Genomic DNA, 25,034 nt, shown 5'->3' on the forward strand with positions numbered 1-25,034 from the left:
TAGAGACCAGGGGTGCTGCTACATTCTGTAATGTACAGAAGAGTCCCCACAGCAAAGAATCATCTGGCCCAAAATTAGTGGTGCTGAGGTTGAGAAAAGCTGATTTAATCTTAAGGATAGTTCTACTTATAAAACCAATATGGCAAACAGCTTCCATTAGCTAAGTTATTATATACTTACCATGTTCCAGGTACATTATATGTGTTAATAAACATTGGCTATTATTTATTAGGTACTATAACTTTTTCTCACTAGATGGATGAGAAAACAGACTCAAGAGATTCAATAACTTGTTTAAAGTCACATGTCTAGTAAGTGAAGGACTTAGGACTTCAACTTTGGCAGGTTCCTAGCCACAATACTATCCTGCTGCCCAGCAGGTTCTATTTTTCTTCCCCCTGGAGTTTTTCCAGGCAGAAAAGGAATCGTGATTCATTCATTCATACATACATACATACATACATACATACATTCATACTCTGATTTTTCCTTTTCTTAAGATTTGCTGCTGGAGGTAAACAAAATTTCCTCATGAAAAAGATACGACTTCTGAGTTAGGTGATTAATAGACATGATCATTTTTGTGTCAGATGGCCAGGTAAGAGTCATGGAAGTCCTTAGAGGAATCCCCAAAGAGGACAATGACTGATGCTTTTGATGTCGTAGCCTTTGGCAGTTAGTGGCATCATGCAGCACGGTTTGAGGCAGTGCCTGACCTGCCAGACTGTTTGTGACAGCTCTCATCTTCTTAACTCTGAGCATCTGTTAGAATGATGCCTCAGCAGGAAAAAACAGTGGGAGAATGTCTGCTCAGAGCATGTGAGTGTCTGGCTGGCCCCTCAGATGTCCTCTAGAAAGGCCTGATGTCCCTGGGTCCCCTTTGCTCACTGGCCCTGCCTAAGCTTTGTGCAAACACAGGAAATGGAATAGAGGTCATTTGCCTTCTCTCCAGTGTCCTACCCATGGTCACTGCACAAGGGAGATGATGCCAGTTAGTTGTGTCTCTGCTGCTGGGCATCATTCTCTATCTGAGCACATATTTAGGCCAGAGGCTCTTGATGGTTGGAGCAGTGCCCACTATGTTTGTGAAGCCCTGCAGGCCAGCAGGTGAAGTAACTTGTCTAATGCTACATGTCTGCTAAGAGAGAACTGAGCAGTCTTGCTCCACCCACAACACTAGACAGCTACCTAAGCAGTTCTGTTTTCTTCTAGGATTTTTTCCTTGGAAAAAGAGGCCCATTTATGACATGACTGTTCATTTGGCTCAAATGTAGACAGGGTGGATGTAGGTGGAAATGGTTCCTTGCTCCTCCATATTCTTCCCCTAGGGGGAACTCTCACGGTACACTGTCCTGTGGGTACATTTTGTGTGCTTCTGGCCCATGTCTATAAAAGAATCTGGAATGAAGTTGGCAGCATGGAATTGAGGTTTGTGAAAGACACTGTCTTGGTGTATTACCATCTCTGTGGAGCTCTTCCATTTATGTTAAGAATGTAGGCTACTGGGGTGTGTGAATATGACCAAAATACGTTATATACATGTACAAAAATGTTGTAATGAAAACCATTATAAAAAAAAGAGAGTACAGGCTTTGCCAAAGAATTTACAATTCCTAGTCTTGCTCAGCATCTCCCACAGAATTCCCCCAAACATTATTTTACTTTGTTCAGGCTGCCTTCTGTCTCACAGGGTGATTTGGCTGCCTATTTTAATAGAGAAGTGGAAGATATCAATGTGAATTCACTCAACTTCTCCCCTGATGTAACCATGAGTGTCATTTTCCAAATAGCTCTGTTTTTCTCTCCTTTCAAACACACGGCAACACTTCCTGGTCCTTCTGGAGGTGGGTGGAGGCATGACTAATTCTTCACGATCTGAGCAGAAATAAAGTGTCACTTCCATGTGATTCTCCAGATCTGAATTTCCCTGTGGCATGAAATATTTGACACGGTGGCTATTTTATCAGCTAGGGTTCCTGAGTGAATTCAGATCCAATATGGAAGTAGGACAAGTAATAAACAAACCTTTTGTTAAAAGTCACTACAACTTTGGTTTTGTCAACATTTTAGACTTAGCCTACCTTAACTAATATCCTCTCCCTTTTGCCCAATAATATGCTATGTTCATGTCCACCCTTTTTTGCCTTTTAGCCTTTCTCAGGGGAAAAGTTTTCTTCCCATCTCTCATAATCTTTACAATCACTCCTGATTAAGTCCTCAGACGGCTTGTTTTTTGAAAAAAGATGCAGTCCATTAGCACAGTCTACAAAGTTCTGCATGGTCTGGTTGAGTATTTAGTAGACTTATCCCACACCCCACTTCTCATGTCCTCTTACTTGGCCACATTCTCCTTTTAGTTCTTCTTAAATGTGATGTCTCTTTTCACTACAGGGCCTTTGAACATGCTTTGAACATTTTCTCTCTGCCAGAAATGCCCTTCCCATCTCTGGTTAACTTTTCTCATTGTTTATCTCTTAAAGTAAGCATGAGTTCCTTAGAGAACCTTCATTAACTTCTTTGCTTAGGTTATAATTTAGTTTTAGGAACTCTCATAATTTTGTATTCATCTCTTTCATAACACTTACAATGGCAGTATTAAAAGTTATTTGTGTGATGTTCTGATTAATGTCTCTCTTTCCCATGATGGCTAAGATGATGTCACTTTCATTCATTACCATGTCCCCTGTGATTGGCAAAGCACATTTTGTAGTCATTCAATAAAGTCTTGGTGAATTCATGGATTATGGAAAGCATAGCTATGCTGTCCAATTTGGTATCCACTGGTCACATGTTGAAATTTAAATTGATTAATTTTAAAAAAATATAATAATTCAGTTCTATAATCACACTAGCCTCATTTCAAATGCTAATTAGCTACATATCTTCCATGGCTTCCTTACTGGACAGTAGGAAATAGAATGTTTTTATCATCACAGAAAGTCTGGTTGGGTAGTCCATGCAGTATACAGTCCAGGTGCCTATGCACGGCATGTAAGATTCTTCAAGGATCTGGTTTTTGCTAGCCCTCCAACCTGTTTCTTTCTCCACAACGATGCAGCCACAGGGAAATGGTCATCCCTTGAACATGTTCCCTGGACATACTTCTTTTCCACAGGGGTCTGTGACTTTCTCTTTCGTCTTTCTCTGCCTAAAGTGCCATACTATCTAGCACCTCATATCCATCAAGTACCCAACCACAACCAGTTATGTGTTAAGAAAACTTGCTGAGGTGCTAGACAGAACTGGCTAGTGCTTCCTTTGACTTCCATGCTGTGTTGTTCACACTCATGTGCCCTTCTCAGACATGATCATAACCCTTTGTTCACATGCTTGCTCTATTATTACATGAATTCCTCAAGGGTGAGACCTGGATCTTGGTTTTCTCAGTATTGCCAGTGCTCAGCACAGAGCTGGTGATGTGGTAGACATCAGTGGGTGTTTCTTAAATGAGGAGTGAATAAATGGATGGAAATCAAAGGGAATATTATTTCCATTATGGGAAAAAAGAAACCGTGTTATTAAAGTAGGGATATTGAAGGCCCTCCTAGGGCTCTGCACTCTGGTCCTTTCTCAGGTCTTTATTTCATGTGATGCTATCTTTCTGAGTCAGGCATAACTCAGGGAGTTTGGTCGAGCCAGTAAAAGGCATGGGGAAGAGGAGCTGCTTAAAGAGAGTGGAAGTCTTCCAGTTGGAAGGAAAGATGGCTGGTACCATGGTAAGAGTCTCCCAAGTCAAACTGCATCCCAAGATGCTCAAACTGAGGGCCACTTGGAAGTCTGAAACAGGTTAGAGCTGTGACTTTGACTTCATTCAGCTACTAAAGTACTTAAGGGACTCCCCACTCTGGGCAGAGTTTGCTGCTGTTATAGGATACCTGACCCATCTTTCTCCTAGACTGATAGCTCATTGAGGGCAAGGCTGTATCTTGTTCTTCCTGGCTTTCTGACAGGCTGAGCTCAGTGTCTGGAGAACTCATTAGGTGGTGGCTAAAATGACTTGACAGATGGAACTAATCACATTTCTTGGTGATAGCTTCATACTGCCTGATACCAGACATGCTTTCTGCTATGTAAGTAATATATTTTGCAAAAAATATTTGTGTGTTTTGTGTGTGTGTATGTTTTCACAGTAATAAACCTATGCTTAATTATATTGAAAGAGGCCCCATGTCCTTTATAGGTAGAGTTAAAACTTCTATTATGTAAAATAGGACATTCTGGGTCCACTGTCCTTTGGCAATTGATCCTATAGTACTGATGCCCTCAAAGTTTTTTTGCATTGACTAGGAGATATCACCTGGTCCTCATTAAGGCAGACTGGAGGAAAGAGTGATGAAGAGATGATACAGTGGAAGGAAGGGAAAACATCATCCTTTTAAGTCCAGAAATAAAAATGCCATAAGGAGGAGAGGGAGGAAGGAGTGAGGGGAAGAAGGAAGGAGTGAATAAGTTAAAGAGACCACCAAGGGCTGCATTTGGGTCTATGACCAATCACTGAGCAGTGACCACACACCTTAACCTGGATTCTCTTTATGGGTGAAGACTGGGCCAGCTGAGCCCAATTTGAGACAAGACTTATTGGCCTTCCCAGTTGGTGGGCCTGGTAATGCTGACTAGAGTCAGTATGTGGTGAGAGAAGAGGGCCTTTGAGAAGGATATTTAGGCATGATTCCCTGGGACAGAGACAGAGATAGAGAAGACTGCTAGGTATCTGTTATCCAGAATGGCCCTGGAGGAGGAGGAGGCCAAGGCCTGTAGATTTAGAAGGGTTAAAAGCTGGAGAGATTTTTTTTCTGTATCTATGGGATACATTAGACTTGCTTCTGAGCTTTAGTGGGAATTCAGAATGAGGGAGAGGATCTTATCCCTGATTTGTCATGAGGTGAGTTTGACTCTTAAAGGGACTGTGGCCTATAAGAGTTGGGATGGACTGAGATAGGTAACAAAAATGTCCTAAAGTAGCAGGATCTTGGCCTGCAAGCCAGTGTATTGTATGTGTTAATACTGCCTCATTTATACCCATAGGCTGGTGAGGCCGGTGGCTCTTTGAGGCACATATTTTGTCCCATTTGAGTCTCATCTCAACCCTATGAAGTCTGTATTATTATCCTGCCTTTACTGATGAAGGAGGTGAGACACAGAGAGGCTAAGTGACCTGCTCAAATAAATGGTTAGACCCAGAATTGACCTCAGTGGGCAGGGCACCCTGCCACATCTCCAACAGTGCCTTGCAAACACCATGGTTAACATTTCTGATGATGAGTCCAACTGTGTTAGTGGGGAGGCTGTGTTACCCTCTTAAGGCAGAAGTCACAGAGAACAACCATAGCCTCACAAGGCATTTGCTCTTTTGGAGAGGAATTTTAGGCTATATAATGTCCTTATCCAGGAGAACATTTTTACCATTCTCTGGAGAGATAACAAGGGATGTTAGGTAATGTATCTGGGATAGAATACCCGTAGTCTCAAGAAGGGATCATCACCAGATAACAGTAATGATACCGCCCCTTGGAGCTGTAGAGGACTTTATAATTCCCAGAGCATTTCCTCTTTTACTATTTGAAAGTTTGCAAAAACCCTGTGAAACAAAAGTTCATATACCCATTTCACAGATAGAGTGAGGTTCAGAGAGGTTTAATGACTTTCCCAAGACCACATGGCTAGTATATGAATCAGGCTAAAAATGTGGCCTCCTGACCCCAGTTCAGGACTCATTTCTCTTTACCAGGTGCTTCCTCACACCATGGTGGACACTTGTCTTCATCTAATGGAGGCTGACATTATGGCTGAGCCAGTCAGAGGACCCAGACTTTAGGGTAGAGCCTGAAGAGAGACAAACATTCAAATGACAGGCACCATTCAGTAACAGTCACAGGGCAGCACCCACTTCATTCAGATTCTGATATTCTATATATCTTTGTGTGTGTGTGTGTGTGTGTGTGTGTTTGTGTGTGTGTATCAGGTATAAAAGATAATGTGTTTGTAAATAGGCTTTTATGCTAGTCATTTTGCAACTCAAATACCCAGGGTTAGATTGTGCCACTGTAAATATGCTAAAGTTAGTAAATTAAAAACGGAAGCTCATTATATTATTAATATGTCCTTAAAATATTAGATATTTTCACTGGCAATTCATGAGAGAATAAATGTCAAGAGAAGCTATGAATCTGTTTGCTTTCACATGATGGCATATGTGCTTTAAGAGAATTTATCCACTGGAGATCTTTGGAAGGCTGGCATTTTATGCAGGTCATTTATCATCTTCCTATCTATGGATAGCAGCAGACACTTGCCATTCATAATAGATATTTCCTGAGACCTTTATGACTCCCCTAATTGGAAAATACCACTAGAGCACATAATTTCCCTCATCAAACCTTTTTATTCTGACCCAAATTGTCATGTTCATGGAGGGATTCAGTTTTTTATTAACAATGCTATTTTGTACTTGGTAATTGACAATGAGAGGTAATATGTGGACATGAAGAAGTGGCCACGTTTCTGGACTCTACCCTCAATTCAGTTTTGCTAGAAGATCTGAATTTATGTTTCAGTAAATGGTCAAGGCCTACAAGTTGTAGGCTATTGGAATTGCTTATAAATAGCCCAAACAGTGAGTGTAAATGTGCAAACAGCAAATGTCTCCTGTTCTCTGATTTTTCAAAGGCATTTTTACCCTCCCCTGTGCTGACAGGCAGGAAGATACTCTGGCTAGAGGAAGGAAGGAGATGTTGCAGTCTGGAACCTCAAGTTCTTCTTTACCAATGCCACACAGCCTCCACAGCAAGGCTTATTTGAACCCAAGGGCATGGATGTCTCAGCTGTTTCAGGAAGTCCTATTGTGCTTTGGTTAAAAAAAAAAAAAAAAAAAAAACCAAAACCCTTAGCTCTGGGATTAGAGCTAAAAAATGAGTTTCCCTGGGCTAAGAAAATATGTTGAACTTGAAACTGTTCCCCACTTGACTTTCCCCAGCAAACAACTCTGTGCTTTCCAAAAAGAACCTCAAGGCCACCTTTTCCATGGTTTATCAGTTTTGTCTTTGGAACTTGGAGTCTTAGGAAAAAAATCCATTTTTCTTAGGATTTGTGATGATTGTTGAAGTAAAAGGGCAGGAAGATTTTAATCAAAGTTGGAAGCTCTCTCCAGATGAATTCCACAGATACATGTCATTTGTTGAAGGCTGTTTTACTCTACACAAATTAAGATAATCAGGAAATAAAAGAAATGCCCAGAAGCCAATTTGAGGATATTAAAAATATCATTCAGTTTCCACTATTTGAAGTAACAGGGAAAAAAAATAACCTCAAAGACCACTAAGCTGCCTTGCTTGTGTGGAAGGCACACTGGTGTTTAAACACGAGTGTTTGGAGCTCTTCAATCTTCATCTGCATGAATGATGTCATTTAAAAGAGCAGATTTTAAAGAATCCGGAGTACATCCAAAGTAGAAATATGATTGACTTTTACTTCTTAGGACCCTAATCTGACCAGCTATTGCAGGTGTGAGGGATACTGGGTGACAATGGCCATTAAAGACACCTTGATGTCTACTGAGGAGGTGGGATGACTTTACTCTTGGAAAAGTCTACTTGAGCTTCCTATTAAGAGTTTTCATATGCCTTTTGAGTGAACTTTCTCTAAACCTCTGAGGTCCATGGCTCCCTTCATAATAAATCACTTTCTGTGTAACTAGTTCCCAGGTGCACAGAGAATGCTCAATTAATGGTATTGAATGACAAGAGTTAGAAGTTTCTCATCAAGACTTGTAATTGTCTTGCTAGCTGATGGGAGCCCTCACTGTGACATTGTTCTGCCAGGATGCTGAAAACTACTCTTCTCCAGGCTCAAGGGCTATAGATGGACTGACTCATGATTCCCATCTCTGCTTGAAGGCTGGGAGTTGAGGTGGGAAGGAATGGTGAGATATGCGCAGTCCTGCAAGACTGACAGTTTCCTGTCTAGAGAGAATTTGAGTGTCATCACAGTCACCTTGCACAAACATGAAATATGCATGAACACAAAGCTAGGCTAGCAAGGTGAATCAGGAAGGCTAGGAAAAACAGGGAAGCTTACCTTCTTGACTTCATATTTAATGGCGAGTTTGATCCGGCTCAGACTTGGACGGTGGTGGTCAGACCAGACTTGGAAGTTCACATCACCATTTAAAATCGCTTCCACCTCTTCTGTGTCTCGGCACAGGTCCAGCACGCCCACCACAAAATCCTTGCATTGCATAGATAACTTCCTGTAATCGTTCTAACAGAATAAAGAGAAATCAGGGGTATGTCACACTGAGCCCCACAGATTGGCTTGCCCAGCACAGCAGTGTCGATCAGCACCTGTCCACCACATGTGAGCTTACAGAGCACATTGGAACCAAGGGGATGTGCTGGATCCAGAAGGCAAGGGCTATTTCTCTTGACACACAACCTAGAGGACATGTGCTCTAAGCCACCATTTATTGAGGTGTGGTCCATAGGCCACCTGCATCACCTTGAGTGTATGCTAAAGTTGTAGATTCCCAGGCTTCACTCCTCTCACTGAGTCAGAATTCCTGGGGATAGGACCTGGGAACCTGTCTTTTTTTCTTCCTAAGTGATCTGAATGTTTGCCACAGCTCACCTCAGAATCTTTCAAAGCAGTAGTTTTCCATGTCCAATTCTGAGGTAAGTCGGAGGGAGGAGTAATAAGGCATGAACTTTTAAGATGGTGGAAAACACTTCACTCATAGTCCCAATGTATAAAGGTGACTTTGTCATGCAGGAATTTACTAGAAAGATATGGCTGATATGCTAAAAATGTACATACTAAAAATGTACACAGGTGTGCTTTTATATGATCTGGAAAGTTGCCTTATAAATTATAAATTTAAAAATCAAATGTAACTTACATCTAATAGGATTCCTTTCTTTCTATAAATCCATTTGTATGGGAAATCACAGCTCCTTAACTTACCTGCCTGGTGAATAAACATTTTTAGGTCTTGACCTTTTTGTGCATTTTTAAACTGAGTCTCTTTTGAATTTTTCTGTTTCTTTCCCTAGGTATATCTTTGTGAATATCTTTGAGAAGATCTACTTCCCTTCCTACTGACAGGCCAACTTCTCTGTCCCCTAAACAGAGTGCTTAAATCCAGATGATGATCCAAAATGCTGGACAAAAGAATGTTTCATGTCACCACTTCCGGTAAGTATTTTCCCCCAGAGGACTCCTCATTGTTTTCTCAGTTGAAACAAGTCTATTTAGAAACTATGTAAGAGCCAAATGTCATTTTCAATGTTAGTCATTGTCAACAACCCTCAAACTCATACACAGCAGTTGGCAAACAGGAGTGCAGGTTTGCTTTTCTGCAACCTGGATTCCTCAGCAAACAGGTGGGAGCTGGGCAAATTGCAAAAACGTGTCCATTTTTCTGAGTTAATGATTCTTGTCTCCTTCCAGGGTTGCTGCATCAGAATGTCACTTTGCATTAGAGGAAGTGGTAAATAAATACTTGTTTGCTGGGAAAAGGAAAAGGATCAAGGAAATACTTTCAGACAAGAATGGCTGATCATTTTTATTTATAATTTAGATCGAAGAAGGGAGTTTTAGAAATTTTGAGTAGAAAAATGACTTCTCAGCTCAGGCAGATTGTCATGGAGGAAAAATCCAGGAAACGTATTTGGAATGTTCTAGATTTGGGCACCTAGTACAGGGCAGAGTGGTACATGAAGAGCTGTGTTCTGTGCTTCTCTATTACTAACACTCACTCACCCACCATTCATTCATTCATTATGGAGGACCTACTATGTACTGGATAGTAAAAAGTTAGTTGTAAGCAAGGCAAATATGGTCTCCAAGTAGTGTTGGGGTGAAGAAAGCTGGAGCTCCACCTTCAGGGTACAAAAGAGCAATGTCAAGTAAAACAGCTTGTTCTAGCTAAAATATTCTGCAGATCCCTGATGAATCAGAGGTGGGAGGCTCAGCATACAATAGACTCAGCAAAATGGACAAGATAGACCATTTCACTGCATGAACCCGTTCTATTCTGGTAGCCCCTCTGAAAGAATCTCCAACCCCCATTTATTGCCCCTTTCCTGGGAACAAGGAATCTATTTGAATGTTATTGTCTGTTCTTGATAAAAACAGACCCTGTTGGCTAGACCAGACATCACCTCTTAATGGAAACTTCCACCAGATGAATGCATGGATGGGTAGACGAAGTGGAAAGGTCTTGACCTAACCCTTGGCCCGAACATCCCCAACACTGGGATAAAGTCAAGCTGAATTGCTGAGAATCTGTACACGTCTGAGTTCAGCACAGTTTGGAACATAAAATGCTACTTCATTAGAGACTCTCACTTCCGTGAACTGTTCGAGTCAGCCTTCCATCAAAATGGAGATATCAGAACAGCCAAAGCAGGTAATTTGCTTCTTGCTTTTGCATTAGACACACAGGCTTGGAGGCAATAAGCCTTCTGGTGTTTGCTGGAGGACCCAGGCTTGCCAAGGGGAAGGAGATGCCATGTTACATGAATGGTGATAGAGAGGGCTGTAGGTGGATATCTCTGGAGAATTATGATTATGATTAGTTGGCTCAACCCAAGCTCAGTGAACCTTCCAAGATGTATTCCTCACTATAGTTGTAGGTAGATGAGACACATGTCAGACTCAAGGCCTGCTAATGGACACATGTATCCCTTAAAAATTAATGTTCCTAGATGCTAAGTTCCCCTAGTCCCAATGGGTGACACTGGTGCATCATTTTACATTCCTAATGAAAACATATGATGTAAGGACTATCATCATACAGATGAGGAAACAGCCTTAGAGAGACAAACAGACTGAACACACTTCTCTTCCTTATATTGGTCACTGATTTGTGGGTCACTCTTTCAAATTCCCTGGAGATTTTAGTTCCTTTCTCACTCTCACTGTCCCAGCATTACTGCTATTGTTACTCATGGCAGTTTTAAAATGCAGGAAGATGGGTTCGTCATTATTCTTCCCTCCCACTTCTTTGACAGACCCTTTTCCAATGACCTCATCCTTAACCCAAGCTCATTCTGTCTTTTGGTTATTCCGAGTAACTGTAAGTGTTCCATGACTGCAACTTCAAGTCTTCCTTCCTCCAACTGCCACCTTTTACGTGTTCAGCTCACTCTCTCTGGGGCCCTAATTCTAGTAATCTTTTGATTCCACCTACAAGTCATTGGCCCACATCCTTTTCATTGGCTTTCACCCCTCCCTGTAAGGTCACTATCTCCCTCCTTGCAGAGCTTATGTTTCATGGTCAATCATTATGATAACCCCTGCACATATCATCAGTTTCCCTGCCCTCCTCTTATTTCATTGTTCTCACCAGGTAAAAACCTGACCTTTGTTGAGTCTAACCTCTGGTCTTCCATCTGCATAGTAAATGTGGCAATGTGGCCGAGAACATGATGGCACCAATAGGTTGTGCTGTTAATTCTGTCTGCAACCTCAAGTAGTGCCCATGGGCAATTTACTCTCCCACTCTCCTAAACGGTATTTTATGCCTTCTCTTTCTTTTTTAAAATTAGCATATTTTGTGTAAAGGGCTTTCATTGTGATACTTCCATACATGCATGTAATGTACTTTGAATTCATCCCCCCCATTACTCATTTTTCCCCTCCCCACTTTTAAACAATTTTTATGGTTTTCATTGTTCTATTTTCCTACATGCATATAAAGTACTTTGATCATAATTGCCCCCAATCACATTCATCTTTTGCCCTTCCCTGTCTTCTCTCCAGTCTTTGAAAACTTCCTCGTCTTTCTAAGTCTCAGATGAGAACCTTATTTCCTATCTTATTAAGCAAACAGAAATTATGAAAGGGAAGCTGTATGTGCTCACACCATCACATATATCTGCCCACATGCATCTATGGTCACATAGATTCTTTCTTCTGACCCTGGATGAACTGCTTCTGCTCCTTTCTAAGGCCAACCCCTCCGCTTGTACTGAACATCAACCTCTTTTGCCTACTCAAGGATATGACTCCTGCATCTTCCTTTCTCTCCTGCACTTTCAATTTCTCCTTTTCCTACTGGATTATCTTAACAAACATGCTTGTCTTAAAGATCCCACTTTCTGCTCCAATTAGTTCTCCAATTTTCCATTCCATTTTGTAACAAAGCTCTTCCACAGAGTTGTCTACACTCATTGTCTCCAATTGCCCGCCCTGCACATTTTATTGTCCCATTTGATTCACATCCACTGACTCCATGTGGTTGTCCTGGGTCAAAGTCACAAATTACTTTCATGTTGTTGGATTCAAAGTTGGTTCTTAATCCTCATCTTACATGACTTATCAAGTGCCTTGACATAGCTGATTGCTTCCTTCTCTTCCTTGACACACATTCTTCACATGGCTTCCAGCATAATATACACTTTTGTGTTTTTCTTCCTGATTGTCTACTTTTTGCTTTCTTTGTTCATTCATTCTTACTCCTTTTATGTCTTAATTTTAGATGCCCCAAAAATGTGTCCAGTCCTTAGGAGTCTCCTTGTATCTATTAATACTCATTGCCTTAGTGATCTTTTCTAGTGTCAGGGCTTTCAACACCACCCCTATGGATCTAAAATTTTTATCTTTAACCATCCTTCTCCCCTGAATTCAAGACTTATTTATTTAACTGTGAATCTGACACTTCAAATTTAACAAAACTAACTCTGTATCTAGTCTTCTCCACCTTTTTTATCTTCCCCACACTTTCAGTTATTCTAGACAAAGAAATCTTGGATTTATCCTTGATTCCTGTCTTCCTTTCTTAACCCACATATAATTTGGCAGCAAATCCTGCCAGCTCTGCCTGCAAAAATCTCCATACTCTGACCTCTTTTCACCAGTTCCACTATTTCTACCTTGGTCTAAACCATTGTCATCTCTTGCATGGACTAATATAAGAAATTCTTAATTCATCTCTCTTATTTGTCCATGTCTATTCTCAATGTATAAAATAGAGGTATACTTAGAAAAAGTAGTCAAATTGTGGCAGTGATATGCTCAAACCCTCCAGTGGCTTTTCATCCAAAGTGGAGTCACTGCACTGTCCTACAATGGCTTACAGTCTCTGACATTCTCTTCCTCCCTGGTGTTATTTTCTATGGTTCTCTTCTTCACTGGTTATTTCCTCATTGGTACTCTCTTTGCCCAGGTATTTACATGAACAACTCCTTCAACTCCTCAGGTCTTTGCTCAAATATCACTTTCTTAAGTGAGTTCTTCCCTATTTTAAAAAGTAAAACTCTTCTTGAATTAGCTTTTAATTATCATAATGATATACTGACACAGACTAGATTATTAGTAAAGAGGCATATTTTTCTCATAGTTTGAGGGATGACAGTCCAAGCAGCACAGTGTTTGCTCTGAAAAGGGCTGCCCCTTGACTGCCTCACATTCGTGGCATTAGCAATGGTGGAAGTGCATGTGGGAACAAGCAATCACATCTTGATCCAAGAAGCACAGACAAGAGGAGAACTAAGTTTTTTCCCCTCCTGTTTATAGCAACTCTTGTGAGAATTACCAATAATCACATAAAAACTACCTTAATCCCTTTCATGGGTATGCCTCCTAATGATCTAAGGACATCCTACTAGGTTCCACCTCTTAAAGTTTCTACCACCTCCCTGGGAACTAAGCCTCTCCAACGCATGAATCCTTGTGTGGGGCACCCAAAGCATAGTCAGGCCATCATATCCTCTGCTTCCTATTCCCCCTTTCTGCTTTTTTTCCTTTACTTAGAACCACCTGATGAACTACATAGTTTTTTTAACTTGTTGTATTTATTGCTCATGTCAACCCTGGACATGAGCAATAAGCTTTTTGAGGGCAGGATTTTTTTTTCTATTTTGTTCACAAATGTATCCTAAATCCTAGAATACTTTCTAGAACATGATAGGCATTCAGTAAATATTTGCTGAATGAAGCAGTGAAATTTCTAAGACAACCTATCTACTCAAGAGTAGAGCCAACAAAAAACCAAAAATCATATGTTCTCCCTCATATGTGGACATTAGATCAAGGGCAAACACAACAAGGGGATTGGACTATGAGCACATGATAAAAGCGAGAGCACACAAGGGAGGGATGAGGATAGGTAAGACACCTAAAAAACTAGCTAGCATTTGTTGCCCTTAACGCAGAGAAACTAAAGCAGATACCTCAAAGCAACTGAGGCCAATAGGAAAAGGGGAACAGGTACTAGAGAAAAGGTTAGATCAAAAAGAATTAACCTAGAAGGTAACACCCACGCACAGGAAATCAATGTGAGTCAATGCCCTGTATAGCTATCCTTATCTCAACCAGCAAAAACTCTTGTTCCTTCCTATTATTGCTTATACTCTCTCTACAACAAGATTAGAAATAAGGGCAAAATAGTTCCTGCTGGGTATTGGGGGGGGGGGAGAGGGAGGGGGCGGAGTGGGTGGTAAGGGAGGGGGTGGGGGCAGTGGGGAGAAATGAACCAATCCTTGTATGCACATATGAATAATAAAAGAAAAATGAAAAAAAAAAGAGTAGAGCCAAGATTCAAAACTCAAGAGTAGAGCCAAGATTCAAAATAGTTTGGTTTGACCCAAAGCCTGTTCTCTTCCCTTTCCTCCTGTTGCCTCTAAGAGCAGCATGATTCCTTGTGCTTAGCATACTCCAGAAACAAATCTTGACTGGGGCTGATGCTCAACTAACTTGGGGAAATAAAGGGTGAGTATGTGGACAGTTCAACCCCCAGAAGAATCTATAAAATAAGTTTTGAAGTCAGCAGGACCCACAATTTAAAAATACTATTTGCTAGTAAAACTGAAACTAGCAAGCCACTTAACTGTTTCATGTCTCACTTTTCCATCTGTACTAATATACACATCATTGGGAGAATTCAATACCAAAATAATGTAAAATGCTTAGTACAGATAAAATAATAAACAAAAACTCAAATAAAAATAAAGCTTGAAATGGCAATTTTAACTGTTCTTTCCCCATTTTAACCATTGACTTTGAACACTAAACCTTTTGCTCTTTGTGATTTTTAATTGCTAGAGTGGGAACAGTACTGGCCCATAGGTAGGAGGAGAACAAAAAATACCAGAGAAACTCTTGATTTTTTTTCCTCACAGTACAGATCAAATTAAAAATATACCCTAAATCTGTGTACTTCTCTTCATCTCTGGTGATTACTCCAGTCCTTCTCAGATTAGTACCTTCAGTCACAAAAATGAAAACAGATGAGTGGTGTTAAACTTGTGAAATCCATAATCTGGCCAGTCTTGAGATCAGTCAGAATGGTGTTCACCTTGCTAAGGTCCCCTGAGGAGTAGGTAGGGTGAGCTCCATGTCTCTTCAGATGAGAGAGCCTATAAAGATCTTTCTCATTTGCACAAATTCCTCAGGAGGAATAAGATGAACAGTAAAGCCACTCTAGATGCTACAGGTCAAATGACGGTCTCTCTAGTCTGATCGAAGCCAATGACATCCATAAAACCAGCAGATAGATTTTATGAATATGGACCTTGCCTTCTTTCTGTCTTAGTGAACTGCTAGGTAGGACTGGATCGTCTTTGCTTCATCTCCTATTAGGGCGCACTCAAGTCTGTTCCTTAAAAAAGTGATGAGGGGGAGGCATTCTTATCTTGTGGGGACTGGTGAATGGATGACCATGCTGGTGAATGGTCCATCATTCGATGTTTTGGAGCTGTTACATACTACAGTGCTTCTTTGGACCATGAACTGTGGCTGTGCTGGACATGGAAAGAGGCCCTCGAGTTTTGGCTTTTCCAGAATGTCATAGAAATGGAATTGTATAATACATAACCCTTTGAGACTGTCTTCTTTCCCTCAGCATAATCTAGTTTTGATTCATCCATATTGTTGCATACATTATGAGTTAATTTTTTATTTTACATCTACTATATGACTGCACCACAGATTGTTTATTCATTCCCCCCTTGAATGTTATGCAGTTGTCCCCAGTTCTTGACAATTAAGAATAAAGAATAAATATTCCTGTACAGATTTTTGTGTGAATCTAAATTCTTATTTCATTAGAGTAACTAGAAGTGGGATTGCCTATTACATGGTTAGTATATGTGTACTTAACTAAGAAACTGTTGATTTATTTCTGGAATAGATATACCATTTTACAGTACCACCAACAAATTATGAGAGCTCTAGTTACTCTGTAGTCTTGTCAGCACTTGGTATTGCCAATTTCTCTTCTGTGTCATGGCATCTTGTTCTGGTTTTAATTTTCTAATGGCTAATGACGTTGAGTGTCTTTTCCTGTGCTTATTTACCATCTTTGTATCAGTAATGAAATGTTTCTTCAAATCCTTTTTCCATTCAAAAATTGAATTATTTTCTTATTATTGAATTTTGCGAATTCTGTATATATTATGGATATAATTCCTGTTTCAGAGATAGTCAGACTTTTGTCACTGTGACAAGTTCCTGATAAACAATTTTAAGGAGGAAAGATTTATTTTTGGCTTATGGTTTGAGAGCATGGTTTCCATTGCTTTGGGCCTGAAGCCAGGCAGAATATTATGACAGTGGGAGGGAGGTGGATGAGGCTACTCACTTCATGGTGGCCAGGAAACAGAGAGAGGAAAAAAGAGAGAAGGGTCTGAGATAAAATATAGCTCCCAAAGACATGCCCCATCCCACTCTGTGACCTACTTCCTCCACCCAAGTCCCCATCAAATTATGATTCCATCGGAGGGCTAATCTGCTGATTAAGTTAGAGTCACCATGATCAAAACACTTCTCAATAATTGTGTCTATTAGCTGGGGACCAAGCCTTCAACACATTAGCCTTTTGAGGGGATGCTTCATATCCAAACCACAACTTAGGGCTTGTAAATATTTCTCTGTGACTTATCTTCTTAACTGTAACTTTTAAAGGGCATACATTTTTAATTTTGGTGAACTTCTGTTTATCCTTCAATGGTTATGCTTTTGATAGTACAACTAAGAAATTGTAGGCTAGGCATGGTGGCACACACTAGCACTCAGGAGGCTGAGGAAGAAGAATTGTGGTTTGAGACCAGCCTAGATTACATAGGGTGTTCCAGGCCATTGTAGACTACATAGTGTGGTCTCTTCTCAAAAAACCAAACCAAACCAAACCGTTTCCTTAACATGGTCATTGTGCATTCTATGTTTTCCTCTAGAAGTTTCAGAGGTTAGGTATTATATTTAAAAGGTCTATGACCATTTTGTATTAATTTTTGTATAAGGTGTGAAATAAGTTTTATTGCACATGGATGCTTATTTGTTCTAGTTTCATTTTTGAAAATACTATTCTTTTTCCATTGAGTCATTTTGTATGACTCAAAAATTACTGATTGCATTGGTATGTGTATTTTAGTACTTTGTATTCTCTTTCCTTGATCTATATTTTTTTCCTTTTACTTATACTCACTATATTTTGTAGCTTTTCATTAATTATCTAAACTAGGTAGTTTGAGCCCTCTAACTTTGCCCTACCATTTAAAAATTGCTTTGGATTTTCTCATTCCTTCCCCTTTTACATAAACTTAAGAGTAAACTTATTTATGTTTATAAGAAATTCTACTGGAAATTTTTTGGAATTATGTTAAAGCTAATTATGTTAATAGTCCATTTGTGGAGAATGGACTTTTTAACTTTGTTGAGTTCTACAAACCATGAACTGGTTGTCTATCTCCATTTATCTCGGCATTCTTTGATTTCTTTTGTTGATATTTTATAATTTTCAGTATACAGATTTTGCATGTTTTATAAGATTTATATTTAAGTATTGCATTTTTTTCAGCTACCAGAAATATTCTTTTCATTTTCAGTTGTTTATTTTATATAGAAATAGAATTGATTTTCATTTATTTTCCTTATGTCCCCATGATTTTGCTAACCTCACTTATTGGTGCTTTGTAGATTCGTTGAGATTTTCCATACAGACAAATATGTCTGAAAATAATGGATTGTTCACTTTGAATGAACATCTGGCTTAGTTGAATTTATTAAGATGACTGACAAAATGCTCTGCAACATGTGTTTACATTTGCTTGAGACTTACACAGCGTTAATTTTAGGAACAAAGTGTTGGCAGCAATTTTTTTTTACTGGATTTCAACCCCAAATGATCAGCTCAAAACTTTTTATATAGTTAATACATTAAGTAATTTTTAGAATATTCATCCACCATTTATTTATTATTCTCTGCTCAGTACAGATATTAACTAAACTCTTTGGTTCACAACTAGCCCAGGATATTCTCTCTGTCTCTTTGTCTCCCTCTTTCTCCCTACCTCCCTGCCTCTCAGCAACCCCCCACACATGCACATTCATAAATCTCACAAGCTCATTTATCATTGAGATGAATTTCTGTCCCTAACATAGAGAGCAAACTGAAGCCATCTAACAAAATATATTCATACCCTGAACTTTGCATGCTGAGGCTACTGACCTGACAGCAGTGATTTTAGGAAATTACTACTTTTTCTAGATTTTGGTGGAGAACCCCAACTGTTCCAATTTTGTCAAAGCTAATGATAAACTTAAATCAAAAGACAGAGAAACTCATGACCCTGATAGGTCAAAAGTTAAATGAATTCCTGAGGCTGTTGCTGTGGAGACACCCACACAATACAGGATAATTAAACACTCATTCCTCAATGGAGAGCTTAAAAATTAAATTTTAAGAGTGTGGGCTTCAAATCCACCCCCCATCCCTCCCTTCAGGGACCTAGTTATGGGGAAGGAATATTTATCAAAAGCTTTAACTGAAGCTGGGTGCCAGTGGCTCAAGCCTGTAATCCTACCTACTCAGGAGGCAGTGATCAGGAGGATCAGAGTTTGAAGCCAATCTGGGCAAATAATTCTTTTTTTTTTTTTGAGTGGTGGTGGATGGAGATTGAATCCATGGCCTTGCTCATGCTAGGCAAGTGCTCTATCCTTGTGGTATACCTTCTGGGCAAATAATTCTTGAAACCCTATCTCAAAAATAACTAACACAAAAGAGGGTAGCAGAGTGGCTAAAGCACTAGAGCTCCTGCTTTACAAGCATGAGGCCCTGAGTTCAAATCCTAGTTCCACCCCCCAAAAAAGCTTTAACTGAGATAAGTCAATAGATGTAAGCATGCTGTAACCTGGGAGGTGTTTCTGCTTTTGACATTTAGAATGAGATTAAGAAATAAAGCTGATAGTGTTTGAGAGTTTGCTATTGAATTTAGCAAATTGGAGGTCATTGGCCACCTTGATTGGGAGAGTGGGGGGCATGACTGGGGAGGATTAAAGAGAATGAGAGTTATTGAAGCCAGTGGTGCAGACTGCTTTTTTGAGTTTTATTGTAAAGTACAGCAGAGAAATAGATAAGTAGCTGATCTGAGAAGCAGGATCAAGAGAAACTTTTCTTTTCCTTTTTCGTCCCTCCCTCCTTCACTCCCTCTCTCCCTCACTTCCTTCCTTACTTCCTCCCTGCCTCTCTTCCTCCCTTCCTTCCTTCCCTTCCTCCCTCCCTCCCTCCTTCCCTCCCTCTTTCTTCTTGATGGGAGAAACCATAACTTTTTGCATGTTGGTGGGAATTTTCCAGTACATAATTAGGCTGGTCATTGCTGTGATATCAGTACCTCATTATATCAATCCAGTAGGTCTAGTACCATATGAGAGAGATATGAGTGTAGTGTGTAAGTGAAAGAATAAATTTCTACAGGATCACATAGGGTTTATCTGTAGTAACAGGAGTGAAGGGCAGTTTGTAGGTGATGAAGCTAATAAATGAATCCACTGATGGTAGTAATTTCTAGATATTTTTTTCATACTTAATTTTAAATACAAATAAAACTTTTTAGCTGGTAGCAAGAATAACAGAGGTTGGTGGAGGTTTGAAGAGAGCAGGTCTGATATAGTTTTTAGGAGAATATAAGAATGGATGGATTAGGGAGACAGGAGATGATGGCTGGAGAACTGTAAGATCCCATCTGAGGTTCATGTCCATAAATTTAAAATGAGGTCTGGTAATGTGATGATTTTTCTTCTAACCACCTTTACCTTTTTGAGTGTCATCATGGAGCAGACAGAGACTTAGCTTTTATCTGGGATATAGTTTTGTCAAAGAGTACAACAAATCAAGAGGGGACGAGAAGTTGATGAGTATGTGAAGGAGTGATCATAATGATAGTTCATGGAATTGAAGATGGTATGAAGGGAAAAGAAATGTGTAAAGGAGAAAGAAAGTAAAAAAGATGGTTGGATCAGTGACTTGGGGTCCTGGAGGAAGACAAAAGATTGACAGAATTGAGGAGTTAAGGCATATGGTAGTCAGATTATTGTGCTAATCTGTAGATTATGGAGGGTTTGCATTTATTGATCTTTTAGGCTCAGGTACACTCATGGTAAGTCAGGGTAGAGGATAAGATCACTGGAGGATATGAGTCCACAGAATTTTGTCAGGATGTTGGTAGGATGATGTATGTATGTGTTAAAGTGCAAAGAATTGAAACAGCAGGAACTGAAACTATGGGGAAATCACTGTGAGTAAATCAACAGTGAGGAATAAGGGGTGATAGCGTCTGATGAAATATCCAAACATGGATATTCTTAGGGAGGAGGGACTAAGAAAGGTCTGGAAGTGGCAAGAAACAGAAAGGGGGATACCCACCCCCATCTCCAGGACCACTGCTATGAAGACTGTGGGAGGAAAACCAGCCCCAGCTGAGAAAGCTACAGGGGAAACTGTGCCCTTAGGGGGAGCTGGTCTTTAGAAAGAGTAAGAAGATAGCACATCTCTCAGTCATGGAGTCAACGACAGGGGGAGGGATGGGGACTTTGCTGAGGAGGGATAGTGACTTCTAGCAAATGAAGTAGGAGAGTATCTGGGAATGAAGAAAAAGGGGGTATGAGGATGGAGTGGGGGAACTTGAGGGGCCTTCTGGAGAATGGAGTGGAGGTTCTAAGGGGTTATCAGGTTCCTGTGGTGATGACATAAATAAGCTTAGTTGCACAGTGTTTTGAGGACTCAGTGAGCTGAGGCAGGTAAAGCATGTAGCACAGTGCTGGGCACACAGGTCACAGGAATTACATTTTAGCTAATACAGGACTTCAGCTGCATCTTCCTTCATACTTTCCTTTGGGACATCCCCTACTTGGTTGATGGATGAGAAAACTCTGCATGTTAAGATTTAACACTCATGGCTGAATTCTTATTAATTATAACTGAAATCACTGAAATAATTAATGGATATGAAATGATGGGTAAGAACCTGAGCCTGGTGCTCATTATTACAGTTGAAAATTGAAAACCTTCACTTCATGTTTTAACATTCATGCTTACAATTAATTGTTTCATTAACCTTCAACATATCACTAAGCCCAAGCTCTGAAGGATCATCAAGACAAATATCCTTCAGTGTTTAAGCATCATTTAAAAACATGGATCCAAGAAAGGGTTCCAAGTTTAGTATATGACAGATAGCCAGTATTTATCTCCTCACCTTTCTCAGGGGGACTTAGATGCCCTGAGGGTGGAGTGGGATAGAGTGAACATCTTACCCAGTGACCTTCCTCAAAGATCTGACCGTCCAAGTCTGCCACTGGTGACACTAACTCCCTGAGCTTATGTGCTTTCTGCAGGAGGCCTTTATTTATTCAGGCCAAATGGTACCCTGTGTCCTAAGTATTTTGGGATTTGGGAAATCCTGGTGTGTCACTGTTGATTTTAGAGATTTAAAATTATAGGCCTGATAATTTTTTTTTTGTGAGATGAATGACTGGGTGGTTGTGCCTGGGTTCAGATTCCAGCTGCATGCTTTCTGTATGATTTTGAGAGTACAATTTAATGTCTCTGTGTGCTCTAGTTAAGTCTGTGTGATGGGGATGATAAGGCCATCTACTTTATAGGCTTGTTGCAAGGAGCAAATTGAAAAAGATAATCCATATAAGTTGCTTAACACAGTAAATGACAGGAATTTGCCAATATTATAGTGATCTGGGGCTGGCAGGTTAGCAGAGAACATAAACATGAATACTTGTCTATTTTGGTGTTGATCTTCAAGTGCCTTTTCTAATAAAGCTCACAGATTGCCTCCTTGGACTCACTTCTGCAGCTTTATTTTGTGTGAGTCCTCTGGTAGAGGACACCAGCATCAGGACAGAAGCTTGAAGTGAGGGGATCAGGGCAGAGTTCTGATGACTCATAACTGAGGTGCAGGCCCCTGATGTGGAGCTCTGCATCTGTAGGGGCCTGTGTATTGCCTTCCTCCACCAAGCAGCACTGACACTGCCTCCACGAACACTCTGGTTTTCCACCTGTTTTTTCATTTACTTAATTGACAGCTACTGACATTGTGAGGGGCTCTTAGCACATCAAGATGACATTTGTGATATCCCAGAAGTAATGGATTGCTCTGCTTGTTGATTTTTTAACAAGTTCCCTCTGTTGGCTTCGGAGGCTTGTATAGGGATAGAGGTTGTCTTTCAAGGAAGCAACTGTGGTATTCTATTAGAAACTCAGGTATTATATCCACAAATTCAGCAAGTATATTTGAGTACCCACTGTGTGCCAGGCACTGGGAATTCAAATCTAAAGAAAACACAGTCCTTGCCCTTGAGGGGCTCAGAGTCTTTCTAGATAGGATGCAAGTAACCAGGTGAAGACCACAGGGTAAGTGCCTAGGACAAGGATTGGGGCTGGCCAGCTGAACTAAGGGATAGTAAGGGGCTTCCAAGGGGAGGCAGAATATGAACTGGGAACTACAGATGAGTAGATGCTACCAGGGTGGAAGCAGGTTCAAGAAGAGGTAGCAAGGAATGGAGGTTGCAGGAAGAGGACCTGCAAGTGCAAAGGTTTCATGGGGAGAGAATGTTCATTTATGTGTGGGTTGTGCTAGATATTAGTTGACTTTAACCAAAGCATGGTCATGTGCATGGTGTACGCACGTTATTCAATATTTCACATGAATGTGCTTATGTATCTGGAGAGGAATTCTTGTACATTCTCTATACACTTATTATTCTGTATAAAAATGCTGCTTGACTTTCCTTTGTGGAATCCCCAAGAGAGCTTCTTCTCAGTTTTCTGCTCTTCCTGCTAGAACCACAGTGAACCAAACTGGGAGGCTGAGATTTGTCTATGTGAACTTTGTCCCATCCTGTACCTTCCTTCCACCATGGCCACCTGGCCTCCCTGGGAAGTTCCTGGGAGCTTCTCTCTCTTTCTCTCTCTCTCTCTCTCTCTCTCTCTCTCTCTCTCACACACACACATACACACACTTTAGCAAGCGTAGTTATATGCTCTATGGCAGAATATTTTCATCAAGCTGTGACTCAGGAAATCAGTCATGATTGTGAGTTGAAAGAGAAAGAGGGATCCTCAGATAGCCCTGTGGTTCACTTACGCAGAAGCAGCCCCACCTTCCCTGCCCTGCTTCCACATGGGTTGACCTAACCATGATTGATTGGTGTCTGCACTCACTAGAATGACAGACTGCCATAGTTTGAATGTGTCCCCCAAAGTTCATGTCGTGGAGCTTAATTACCAATGCAACAGTGTTGGGAAACAGGGCCTGATAAGAAGTGACTAGCTCACAAGGGCTCTGCCTCAGGATTCTCATAATTGAGGGAGTGGGTTAGTTATGGCAAGAGCCAAAAAACTAAGCTCAGTATTCTCCTAGTCTCTTGTATTCTCTTGCTGTTTCACCTTCCACCATGAGATAATGCAGCAAAGTAGCCCTCACTAGATGCTGACACCTTGACTTTGGACTTCCCAGCTTCCAGAACTGTGAAAAATAAATTTCTTTTTTTTAATCATTTGCCCAATCTGTGGCATTCTATTATAGGAGCATAAAACAGACCAAAAAAAATACAATATTAAAAGATACAACTATTGCTATGATTGCTGCTGTTAGTTATAATTTATTTATTTATTTTTATATATTTTTTTCTTTTATTCATTTATGCATACAATGTTTGGGTCATTTCTCCCCCCTTCCCTCTGCCAGTTATAATTTATTAAGTGCTATTATGTGCCTGGTCTTGGGCTGCTTTACATATTTAGCTCATTGAATTCTCATGGAAAACTAGGAAATAGATATTATCATCATTTCTGTTTTGTGGACAGGGAAACTGAAGCTCAGAGGCTTCAGTAGCAGCTAGGATCTGAACTCCGGCACACTGACTCCAAATCCATGATCCTAACAAAGGTAAATACTCATTTGATAAAAATATTAATTGCTTTAGTATATGTTTTAAAACCTCGAATGTGATCTTGAAGGGCAGGGTGTAGGATAGGTGTTCAGAATCCTTTCTGGTGAAGAAGAGAAAGATAAGGGTCTGTTGTTAAGAGGCAAAGGTGCTATGATTAAATAAGGCAATACCCCATGTTTCCACACCTAGAAGAAGGCCAGGGAGGTGAGACTGGATGAACCTAGAGATGATGCCAGCGGATTAGCAATCAGCAGGTGTACTGATGACCAGAAAGTCAGGGTGGAAGTCATCTCTAATGGGATGGCCATTCCTGTTGCTTCTAAGTCCCTAAGTCTCTGATCATAATGCCAGTCTGTCCACTCCCCCACCCCTTTTTGGTCTCTTGACTCCTACCAGTGCTTGGTCATTTCTGTTCTGTAATGTGTTCCCCAGCCTCATCCAGTATCACTGCCTTTATTGTATGAGTTATGGTAATAGGTGGGTAAGCAGAGGTTTGCAGAGCTCCCCCTGCAGTGAGTTGGGAGAATCATGCAGCTCAATCTTCAGGCATACAGAGAAACAGAGCATGGCGGGACAAGGCAGCATTGTTTATGCCAGCTCAATCCCTACGGAGGCAGCACAGTGACTGATGTTTATGGTGCACTGGCTTTTGGAAAGCACATTTTTGGGGTCTGTTTCCCTGGTTGGAGCCAAAGCTTATAATACAGTTTTACGGTGTTACTAACTTAAAAATTCATTTTTCCTGGATTCTTCCAAAGTTTTCATCTACAAAGCACATCCATCCACATCAGCCCAAGGATTGGGTTGTAGAATACCTCATATTCATTCATTTATTAATTTAATCAGCAAAAATGAAT

At 40.4% G+C, this 25,034-nt stretch overlaps 1 protein-coding gene across 1 annotated transcript in view; it reads right to left on the reverse strand.

Moving 5' to 3' along the window:
• Window positions 1-25,034, reverse strand: part of Trpc7 (transient receptor potential cation channel subfamily C member 7) — a 129,969-nt gene that overhangs the window by 78,772 nt on the left and 26,163 nt on the right. The window contains exon 3 of the mRNA XM_020180911.2: window positions 8,074-8,256. Coding sequence (XP_020036500.1) covers window positions 8,074-8,256 — 183 coding nt within the window. The remainder of the gene's footprint in view (window positions 1-8,073; window positions 8,257-25,034) is intronic.

This window comes from Castor canadensis, chromosome 16, assembly GCF_047511655.1.
Source record: "Castor canadensis chromosome 16, mCasCan1.hap1v2, whole genome shotgun sequence".
NCBI classification, from domain to species: Eukaryota; Metazoa; Chordata; class Mammalia; order Rodentia; family Castoridae; genus Castor; species Castor canadensis.